At 30.4% G+C, this 12,511-nt stretch overlaps 1 protein-coding gene across 1 annotated transcript; it reads left to right on the plus strand.

The window, feature by feature from the left end:
• Positions 1–5,920: 5,920 nt before the first annotated feature.
• LOC137810896 (RGS1-HXK1-interacting protein 1) lies at positions 5,921–11,648 on the plus strand. The gene is made up of 8 exons (XM_068612388.1): positions 5,921–6,155; positions 7,869–7,935; positions 8,513–8,590; positions 10,323–10,375; positions 10,559–10,695; positions 10,787–10,851; positions 11,181–11,239; positions 11,326–11,648. The coding sequence occupies exons 1-8, from the start codon at positions 6,000–6,002 to the stop codon at positions 11,413–11,415; spliced, it is 705 nt and encodes a 234-aa protein (XP_068468489.1). The 5' UTR covers positions 5,921–5,999; the 3' UTR covers positions 11,416–11,648.
• The last annotated feature ends 863 nt before the right edge of the window (positions 11,649–12,511 follow it).

The raw sequence follows: 12,511 nt of genomic DNA on the forward strand, positions 1-12,511 counted from the left end.
TTTTTTGCATGTTGTTGGACTCTTTTCTTTCTTTAATAAGAAAATATAGTGTTTTGAATGTTGTTGGATAAAATTAATTTGATTAGAAAAAATATCCACCTTTAAAGATTTACCTTATTCTTTAAATGGAATACTAAATTGTGATTTGGCTTTAATCACATGCTTATTTATAGTAAATATAATAGATGAATTTTCAAGCATATATAAGGATAACATTAGAAGATTTTGATGACAAAACACATGTGAGAATGTTAATGTTAGATCACACATTAATTTAATTACTCACTCATATATGTATCATTAAAACGTTTTTTTGCAATAAGGCATGTAAAACACTAATAGGGGTCGTATGATAGTTTAAGAAATAGGTTCACAACAATTTTTACAAACATTTAGACAATGACCAAGAGTTAAAAAAAATCATGTAATAGACATTAATACGATGACCAAAAGTTAAAAAACTCATGTAATAGACATTAATAGTGAAAATATTGATTTGTACTAGTTCACCTCAAACGGTTGATCAAGTTCTTACATGAAGGTGTTTAAAGATTTTGATGATGAAGATTGTGTTAGAATATATGGCCTTAAACGAGAGGGAGGGTGAATTGTTTAAGAAATTTTTTTAGAAACTTTTAAGCTTAGAATGAAAATACTTCAAGAAAACCTTGATTAAGAAATCAGTTTTTCCAAAACATAAAGCAAAAGCACAATACTGGAAAAACAATCAGTTGTTTTATCGAAACAATCGGTTGTTTATACCAGTTATCAAATAACAAAACTGAATTTTAAGAGATAGGGATAGAGAGATTGTACACAGTTGTTTATACTGGTTCACTCCAAACCCAGAGCTACATCCAGTCTTCTCAGAAACCCTGAGGAAATCCACTAAGCAATCACACCTTGATCACTTACACATCAACCAAGAGAATGACCTTGAACACCTCAAGAAACACACTCTCCTTGGCCAACACACCAACACTAAGATTGTTGATCTTGATCCCCTCAAGAACACATAGCCAATCTCAGCAAACACAGAAACAAAACTTGTTTAACAGAGTACAAGGATTACACTTGTTACAGAAGATAATCTGAAATCAATACAAGTAGAATCCTATTCCATACACTTTGATCAATCACAAACTCTTAGCAATCTCAGCTCTTTGAAAAACTCAAAAACTCTTAGCAAAAACTTGTCAAAGATTAATTGTCAAAAACTATTTTTCTGAATATATTCAAAGATGTAGTTTGTTATCAAATCTTAACAAACTCTTAAATTGCATTTAAAGATTGGTCAAAGCATTTAATGACTGGAGCGTAAGCAGTTAAATCATTTAAAGTTCAGTCAAAGATAAAACAGTTTTTCTGTTATGGTCCCAAAACAAACAATCGGTTGTTTCCTCGAATCAATCGGTTGTTTTGGTTCTTAACAGTTCAACCATTTTAAAAACAATTTTCAATCTTTTTCTCAAAACACCTAAGTATAAACAATCGGTTGTTTCGACAAAATAATCAGTTGTTTTAACTTAGTTTGAAAACATTTTACTTTCACAAAAATTTAGAATGCCTATGCTTTAGATTTAATCAAAGGGTGGATTACAACATCCAAACTACCCCAGAACTAAGCTAAACCAGCACAGCAACATCAAGCACAGCAGAGGCTTCAACATCCTTCAAAGGATTTGGATTCTTCAAAGCTTGAACACCACTTGGTTCAACAGATTGACCCATTGTGTTGTATGTTACAAGCTTTCATGATTGAATGTGTGTAAATCATTCACATAGCTAACAAGCATAAGTCACCATAACTTACAAAGTTTTTTATGATTTTCGAAAATTGTTTATGAAAAGGTTTTATGAACAAATTAATCAATTATTACATGCAATAATCTATTATCATAAGTTATATAATTGATTGTCATTATTAATAATTGATTATGGTTTGATCAACACAAATTATTTAAAAACATCCCTTTCACTAATAATCAATTATCCTTTTGTTTAATCGATTATGTGTTGTTATTTTTTCAAAGCCATCATTTTCATTGATAATTAATTATCTTTATTAATAATCAATTAAGTTTTCAATTGTATAAAAAGTTTCTTACATTGCTTATACTAATAATTGATTATCACTTAGAATAATTTATTATCACTTACATTGCTTATACTAATAATTGATTATCACTTAGAATAATTTATTATCACTTAGAATAATAAATTATCATTCTCAAATGTAAAAACTTTGCTTGCACAAATAATTGATTAGGTGAAAACCTAATCGCTTATATTATTGTAGGTTTGCTTTCAGAAATAACAAAGAATAAAATAATCGATTAATGTTTTATAATATTTCTTGAAATATACAAATTACATTAAAAAATCTATTAAACATTCAATAATATCTTCAATAAGCTTTAAACTTGGTGAAAAACACTCTTTTGTTGTAAGAGCAATTTGATGGTTGTATGGTGATCTTCTTACTTGATTACTCATTGTTATACATTTTTGCGATCCATTAGTCGTAATATCTTATGAATTCTTATAAACTTTTGTTATACATTTGGTTGGTGTATTTGTTATAGTGTGTATTTGCATTACTTGGTATTTTTATTTTGAAGGTTGTTCAAGGGAATTGTAGGTGCATTGTCTTGAAGTGTGATTGCATGTTTCACATGTGTAGTGTCGTTGTAGTCTAAACATTTGAAGATAGTAAATACAATCATTCTAATGTTAAGTTGGTTGATACTAGATATAGAATCGATTGGTTCAAACTAGTCTAAAATTTATTGAGCAATATTTCTTTCTTTATCTATTTTGTACCTTTTTCATTTAGGGGTGACAATACAGGGCAAGCCATGCGGGTCGTCCAACGGACTATGCGGGCCGTCCAACGGGGGCCGTCCAACGGACTATGCGGGCCGTCCTGCGGCCCATTACCAAAAAGTGCGGGACGGACTCACTAATCTAGCCCCCTGACTCGCTTTGGCCCACCCCGCATAACCTGCAGCCCGCGGGCCAACAGCGGGGCGAGTTGGTCTGCATAAATAAAAAAATAATTATTTTTTTTGTAAAAAAAATCATACCCCATTCATCCATTATTCCAGTGTGACCTTTATTTTGATTTATTTTATTTTAAAAAATTGAATTTAATGTACTAAAAAAATGAATGTTTTATTTTAATCATCTAAAGGATTTAATATTAAGAATGATAGTGAATTTAGTTTTAAGTAAAGTGTTATATTTAAATTTTTTTAATAAAAAATAGTATAAAGAAGAGATTTCAATAGGATAGTTAAAAAATTAGTCATCTTCATTAAAATATTTTGTAGCAAAACTTTGATAAGATACTCTTATACATTTACACACATATATAGGAAAAAATAGATGCAAAGTAAAACTTTAATTATTTTTAATCAAGCCTTCTAACAACACTCATACTTGAATTTATATTTTTATCTTAATTAAATGAATTGAAACACAGATAAAAAATTTATTTGTCAATAGCAGGAATAAGTTTTTTTTATAATTAACGAAATTTTAATTTTTCAAAAAAGATTCTTATGCGAGCTGGCCTGCAGGCCCACACTTACTTCTTATGCGGCGCGGACCAGTGAAATGAGTCTGCACTCCTAGCATGGGGCGGGTCAGCCCGTATCACCACCCCTATTTTCATTACCTTGCAAGAATCTTAACTCCTTAATCAAGTGCTTTAAGAAACATTTTTCAAAATTTGTTAAATGGAAAAATATAATAGAAAACACCAATTCACCCCTTCTTAATATTGAACAACTTTTTATTAGTTATATAAACCTCAGTTAAGTTCAATTTTCCTTTACAAATTAAAAAGGATTTCACTAATAAAAAAATGATTGCAAGTATCACTACCACTTATAACTTGCAACAAGTACATAAAATCACTCATGATGATCAACTAATCTTCGTCTAAGATTGAACATTGAGTATACAATACCTCTTTAGACTAAATCCACAGAGTCTCTTTATGCTATAATAACAAATTGTTAGGTGTTTACGAGGGAACTTTCACAAAGAAGATATTACAAATAAAAAATCATTGCTTCTAAGTTTTAACTTCACTTATTGAGAAAAATTTACAAAATGAACTCACTTTAAGTGGTCTATTAGACACATAAAAATTGCTTAGCACTTAGAAGCTTTAAGGCTCACCTTTACATGCAGAAATCATGTAAGACATATGGTTTTCACTTAATTTCATTAGTAGCATTTAGAGTTTAAGGTTAAAAGTTTTCTTCTATAGACGTCCTAAATCAAATTGTTGAATATGCTTGACTTTTGATTGATACATTTCACAATAACACTCAAAGTGTTGTAGAAAAGACAATATTTTTTTTGTTACTCCTCTCTTATTGTGACAATATCATTTTGAGCATACAAACTTAGATGATATTTGTATTGTGCAAGAATCATCTTTAGGATATGTTCTTGATAAATTTTTTATACATTTTACAATGTGTCTTATGTTAAACTTGTGTACAAATGAGTATAAGGATAACTGCATTAGCATCTTGTAGTTCTTCAACTAGACTACATATTGTAATTTTCTTTATTTTGCGTCTCATAAGTTGTTATCTCGTGCATATGTGCATATAACATTTTGAGTATGACAAGTCTTAGATTTATAGTTTACGTTTAAGCCTTTGTAGCACTTGTTTAGAGATTTTGTTTGAAAATAATATGCATCTTGTACATTTTCAATCTTCAAAGTTTTATTTTAATTTTATAATAATACATCATAAGTTAGTATTAGTAAGTTATTAAATATACCAAAACATGTTAGTATTCCTTATCATCTAAATAAATATATTGAACATATATATAAGTTAAAACTTGCATGTTATTTTAAACTTCACTCATGTCTTAACAACTTTTAATCAAAATACCTATAGAAAAAAATAGATAAATCATAACTATATATATATAAATATATATAAATTTATTTATTTTCTTTGTTAACTTTTAAACTTGTAATCAAAATACCTATAAAAAAATTAGATAAATCATAACTATATATATATAAATTTATTTATTTTCTTTGTTAACTTTTAAAATATACTCAAAGTTATATAGGCTATTAAATTTTAATATAATTACAAATAAATAAAAATACTCTATGTCAAGAGATCTTTTAGACAACCATGTTAGTTCTACAAACATCTATTGACTAGGCAAAGGCAATTTCTTCCTGCACCATATCATTCATGACATGCACTCAACACAAAATTTAAAATCCAACATTGTCCTTGATTTCATTTTTGCGTACGGATGTACAAATTCGAAAGTGATTTTTATACATTCCGGATTTCAAAATTCGGAAGGTCATTTTCGTATTTTATTTAAGTTTTTGGATGATCATATCCAGAAGTGAGTTATGAGTTCTGGATTTTCATATCCAGAATGGTATGCTGTAAACGATATTGAGGATTGAGATTCATAACTCATTTATGTTTGCTTACACATCTTGATATCCAGAATGTCATTTATGTTGTCCAAACTTTTGGATGGTAAAATCCGAAAATAACATATTAGTTCTGGATTTATAAATCCAAAACTTTGTGATTTGACTTACGAATATGAATATCCCAAAGACAAATTTTTTAATTCATTAAAAATAAAATTGACATTTTATGTTAATGTGTTGGGTAGAATATAGTACAAGAGAATCACCCTGGTCAAATCCTAATCCTTGGATAAAAGGTTTGAGTTCAATATCATTCAAACCAAACCATTGGTCTTTATATTTCACATTAGATTATTTATAATAAATTATACAATTTATTTATTAAAAATATTTATTTATTTTATATTTAAAAATAGTTATTTTGATATAATTTCAACTAAAAAAATACTTATTGTTTTAATACACGCTAAAATGCAATTAATTAAATAATGTGTGCTTGTTAACTAGGCATAGTTTGTATACAGTGCAGCGCAACCTACACCCTACGCACTATCGGACAATGGCAAAGGCAGATTCGTCGACCTCTTCAGACGGAGATGCGTCCCTGGACGCCGCTCCATCGCTGGCCACCATTGCGGAGAATCTTCAGCGTTCTGCCATTCAATCTGCTCGGACTGTGCAACATAGCTCTTCAACACAGTTCCATGCCTTTCAGGTTTCCCCTTCCTCTTTTCATCTCATAGGAATCTTCTATGTTATTTGCGTTATACGCAATGTGGAGGGATAATATTCCCTGTTTGCTGAATTTCTTTGGTAGTTGGTTAGGAGGTGGATGCCGAATTCAGTGAGGGTTTACATTCCTCTCTTCTTTATTTACTGGAATCAAACAGAAAGAAAAGAGATGAGAGTAACAAAAGGATTGCCTTCAGTTTTATTCACGGAGAGACTAGGTTATGGCACAATTTTACACTATAGGGTTGAATTATCTGTGGCCACTACTCCATTACATGATACTTAATATTCAATTGAGATCTTAAAAGACAAAAAAAAAATAATCACCTCATTTGTTGATTGAATCTGTATGGATTTTGTGAGTTTTTATTTTTATTTTTAGGTACAAAGGTCATTCCCAATAAACAATCTCACCCAAATATGCGAGACTTTTCAACTCTCTCATTCATACTATTCTCAATCTTAACTGTGATAGCAGGAGAGTTCTCTGTTCCAATTTCAAATGTTTTTTTTACCTATAAGTATTTGTGTTTTTCTATTTGTTTGAGTTATTGTCATGATCATTTTTTCAACAACATTCTCTAGACTCCTTTGTGATCAATGAGTGGAGAAATATCGCTTGTAGGAAGGAATTCTATGGAAACAACAAACAAAGAAAATCGTGATGCATTAGAATTCACTCTTTCATAAATTATTGATAAAGTACTTATAGAGACTCTCTCATTTTAATAATGATTTATAAAATAATTAAATAATAATGTAAAACTGTGCATATCTTCAACTTTTATTTGTTTTTATTTCACTTTATTTAAATTATTTTAATCTTGAATTAATATGTCAACCACTTATAAAACTTAAAAGTTTGTCAGACTGAACTAAACATAATTCCTAGTATTTTACAACAGGGTTTTTCGGAAAGCTCAAATATGACCCTTTAAGAAAGTGTTGTTGGAAAGCACGTGCTCTATTTCTTTCTCTACTAGTGTAGAAGATAGATACCATTGGGCAGCAACCAAGATTCCCTGGCCATAGCAGTGGAGCAGTTGAATTTAGAGGGGGGATTTAGAAGAAGATACAAAAGAATAATTTAGTGCGAATTTAGAGGATGGGAATGCTGTGGTATTCAAGATAATGTAGTGCTATATACAGGTTCCGTATAACATACATGACATATCACTGCTGTTGATACATTTTGCCCTTCTACTAGTGCAAATGTCAACATAACCACTCTATCATTATTGCGGCTACTGCTAATCCTAATTTATCTTCATCAGCAGGCAAGTGACCTTTGCCACTGTCACCATTAACTCTGTTTCTCACGTTGCCGTAACCATCACTATTATTTTTGCTATCCTGATTTTCATTGAGTGAAACACTATGCCACCTTATCTCTGTCTTTGTAATAATGTATTAAGTCTGTTATTTATATCTATTTAATTTTAAAATTATAGCAGCTATATTATACTTTGTTTTTTTTATTATTCACTCAAGCATTAAAATTAAACTTATAATTTAATTTCCTGATTCTTTTTATAGTCATATGGGAAATTGAAGCTCTGAACTAATTTGGAACTCTAATGACATGTTATCATATGATTTAACCTGCTGTCTAAGTAATGAAGCTTTATTTTTTTTATCCCTTGGTAAAATATGAATGGCTCCAAAACTCATCTGATTATGCATGATTCTTTTGCAGAATTCTTTACCAGAAGCAGCATCACAGTATAGGACATATGAAGATGCTTTCTTCAATAAAGTTAAAGGTGATTAAAAATTGATACTATTGATATAGTGTTGGTTGTGTCTTTCAACTTTTATGATCTTTTTTGTTGGTTTAATCAAGGTTTTGGCAAAAGTAAGGTTAAAGTTTTATGGCAGTGTGTAAAATATGCGATTGTTTAAAAAAATTATTGGATATGCTTGCATTTCTTTGGTACCTATACTTGTTATGTCAAAGCTTATGTTTATGGCTTCTATTTGATATTCAATTAACAATTGTTTCTTCAAGGTTTATTTTTTGCAGAAAGATCATGCACCCTTTCTATACTTGAGCCTTTCCTTGCTTTTATTGTATTTAATTTTTTCTTACCCTGGTAGTAAAGGATTCTTGAGTCTTTTGTCTAGCAGTAAGAGGAATGCGGATATCTTTTGAATTTTATATTTTACAGGAGGAGTAAATGTCATCAATCTTATTTTAAATTTATTTTTCATAGATGAGCTAACACACTGAATGTTATTAATCTTTGAATAAGTTGGTGGCCATAAAACAACTGAATGTTTCTGTTCTGTGGTGATCTTTTACATAGCATTGGTGTATCTTCTTATGTCTTACGTTTGCAGATGGATTGATGATTGTAAAGGAGAATCCAGCTTTAGGTGCAGGAGTAGCTATTTCTGCTGCTCTTTTGGTTATGCGAGGTAACATTTTTCCTATCATTTTCACATATATTTTACTTTGGCATTTCGATTTTTCTTAGGTTTAATTCAATATTTATGCATCTTGATACAAATTACCATATTGTAGCAAAACTTGGGAAAATAATGCAGGAACACTGCTTTTTCTTTATGTATTCAGATTATTTTCTTGTTTTGCTTTTGGTTTTGTCTTTAATGTAGTTTCGATTGTAGTCACATGAGATTTGAACTTTTAATGACTGAAAAGTTGGGTTTAGATAGGACTTGTATAATCTGGCTTAGACTTGGTAATATACAATTAATTTGAATTAGTCCTTGATATATTTTTCCCAACTTTGGCTGTAATTCTGCTACGAAGCTGCTATTTTCTATTTTCCTTGCGTCTAGTGGTATTGAAGACATGGTGAGGCTTAGAGTAGAAATGTAATTGGCATGAGCTGAAGATTTGTTATGTGTAACACGCATCACAGAGACATACATAATGTTCGAGCCTTCACTAAAATAAAGAAGGCAAACTTGCTCTTGTAGGCGGGATGGTAGTCTAGAGTAGAAGATCATTGTAGAAGGGCTTCTCCACCAAACTATAATATCTTGATGAATCATAGATCCTCAAAAGGCACCTGATTTACCACATGAAGACTTCAATGAATAACTTGCTTTTAGTTTATACAATCAAGAAATCACAATATATATGGAAGATGATATGCCAAATCAAGGATAAAAAAATCAAAATATATTCCAGTAAGCTATCCTATTGAAAAATTTCAACAGTATAATGACATTTTAGACACCAGCTTTTGGAATTTTCAGTATTAAAAAATAGATTTAATTGATATATGTAGGTTCTTGAACTATTTTACAATTTTCAATTAAGACCCTGACACTCTTTTTTTAATTGGGTCCTTCCGACTAACTGCTGTTACAAAAAATTAATTGTTCAAGTCAGATGTGAGTTTGCAATAAAGTTATCTGGTGAAGTCATAGAGAAATTTGTGAAAAAATATCTGGGTTGAGTGGACTTGCAGAGGTGTGAATATTTGGTTGAAAATACTGGATTCAAAACCTGAAGAGGTTAATACTCGGTGCAAATCTCCATATGTGGTGATATTGGATTCAGAACCTATATAGGTCCTTGTTATATATTTTTCATAATTGCGGGGAGATGAAGTGGTTCAATTAAAAAAATAAATGAAGTTTAAGAATCCAATTGAAAAACGAGTTTAGCCTAATTAAAATTTAGTAAATAGTCCAGAGATTTGCGAGAGCAATTTAGCCTAAAAATATTGATTGATTGACTCAGATATCAATCTCTTAATGATGCTCGTGGTAGGGATCTTAATTGCTCAGTTTTGGAGGTCAAGACGCAATAATTTCAATGTTTTCAAATATTAAAATATTCAAAATATCTTTGAATACTGAGTGGAAGATTTCAAGAATGTGCTAAAAATTCAAGTTTAAGGGGAACTGATGTAAGACACACTAAGGGTTTAGTATTAGACCTGAGAAAACTATAGAAAAAACCATTTAAAAATAGCTTTGCTTGAATTGTTTTTTGATATACCCCAGTGCCATTTATTGATTTGTGTAGCTGACCGATATAGTGTGGTATAAATGTATGTGCTTTTGTTGCATCTCTTTGTGGAAAATGCGATCATTATGACTCTACTGTACTGTATCCCAAGTCTCGATGTTTGTATTTGTTTCAATCAAATTGAATTGTTTTTTGGTTTTGCAGCTCCAAGAAGGTTTCTGTTTCGTCAAACATTAGGTCGATTCCAGAGTGAGGAGGTATTACTCGGTTGAACAATCAAGATGCTTCCCTTACCTATGTTCTTACGTACTGCTCCTTTCCAATTCTGATGCATCACGTGCACTTTCCTTATTTGTATCTTTACTTCCTACCAGTTCTGCATTAAAAATTGTAATATTTCTCCAGTGCATATTCTGATATTCTTTCACCTTTTCACGTAGGCACGGTATGCTAGAACTGAGAAGAGTGTAAAGGACTTCAACCTTTCAGTGGATTTACTGAAGAAGGAGAGTGGAAAACTGCTTCAAAGGACAGCTCTTGCTGAGAAGGAAATGAAATACGGGCATTCCGAACTACTGTATGTATTATTATTAGTTAAAGAAAGGACGTTCCTTTTTATTACTGCTAAAGTATGCCTGAAGTTTATTAATTTAAATAAACGTATATAGGAGCGCTGGAAGCCAATTTCAACAGCTGGCAAAATCAGCATACAAGGTTGAAAACCGCGCTATTGGTATGCTATCTTTCTCTCTTCTTTCTTTTAAGTAACTTGAGATAAAATGTTGAATTTAATTAGAATATAGTGATAATGTAGAAGTTTCTTTTGTAGTGATGTCATCCAATCATGAATCACTGTAATTAAAATTATTGACTCTTGTAATAATTACTTCAACAGTCTATAAATTCTTTTATACACAAAATTAACAATTTTTTATCCCATTTTTTCCACTCTTTTGTTTGAAAAGAAGAAAATCCGGAGCTCCATCATGCCTTATATTTGCTTTGGCGATTGTGTTATATATATTGTGGCCTTGGGATTTACCTTCATTTATCATGATTTAGATTTGCTAGACAAGCTGCGGTATATACCAAATCGTGAAGCTCTGGCACTTCGAGCTGAGGCAAGCAAACTATATCTGTGTGTTTCCCCAAATTTCAGTAATGTTCATTTCTTATTGATTTCTCTCTGCCTCAAAAAACGTGACAGGTTGCTTCTATGGTTTCAAATTTGAAGGATCAGAGATCTGCGCTGAACAAACGGATTGTGAAGATCAACGAGTTAGGGGTTCCTGTATGAATGAATTAATGAACAAGTTGTAGAGACCTTCTCTTGATGCACACCCATCACCAGGTTTTGCTCAATAAATTCTCTTGTTAAGTAGATATCTTTACGTATAATACTGACCCATGTCCAGGGGCATTTCTTGTTTTGATTTCAAGCTCACAGTATGTTTGATGGAGTGTAATATTTTAACAATAAAACAAATTACGTAATACTTTTCATTAATATATATCAGTTTATGTTCTTCATTTTTTTACCCAACTGCAAAAGGAAGAAAACCTGCTTTTCTCTTCTTTTTCTATCATCTAATAACCCAAACATCTACTCTTTTCTTTTACTTAATCCTATTTAGGGGTGGATATCTCTTTGGCTCAACAAGGACATGCGAATTAGATTTTTTTAAAATATTAATATAAATATACAAGAATTTTGAGTCTCATCCATTTGTGAATTTTAAAGATTTTAAAACTGTTTGATGTAAATTTGACCTTATGATTATTGAGGTGTTAACAACACGATAATATCTCATTTTGAATTTTTAACATGTTAATCTCCTATTTATGTATTTAACAGTATAGTACGGGATATGCAATAAAATAAAAACACATACAACATTCATTATTTTCCAAATGAAAATGTCTAATATTTAGTACTGGTTTAATTATTTTAGTTTTAATTGATGAACTGTGAACTTTTTTGAGGTTTTGTTGACTTCATATGTTTAAAAATTATTGATGCGGATATAGATAAAAATATTTCATCCAATGAGATTAATGTAGATAAACCTAACTGAGTCTCAAATATCAAATAAAAGGGTTAGGAATCATTTTCTACTATGTGAAATTTTTATATCTTGAAAAACCTATGCAACATCTTGATGGGAAATTAAGGGATAACTGTAAATATTGTAAGAAATACCTTGTGAGTGGTAGGAGTGAAAATGAAACCTCAACTTTATTTTATCACTCATAGATGTGAGAAAAAGTCACATGATAGAATTTTAGAGAAACTTGTGTTGGATCATATGCTGGAAAATTAAGAAGTTGTGAATATTATGTTAATGTCAGTATTAATTATTGAGTCAAACAATTTAAATATTGGGATTTTTTTT

The sequence above is a fragment of the Phaseolus vulgaris genome, chromosome 2, assembly GCF_000499845.2.
Source record: "Phaseolus vulgaris cultivar G19833 chromosome 2, P. vulgaris v2.0, whole genome shotgun sequence".
NCBI lineage: Eukaryota > Viridiplantae > Streptophyta > Magnoliopsida > Fabales > Fabaceae > Phaseolus > Phaseolus vulgaris.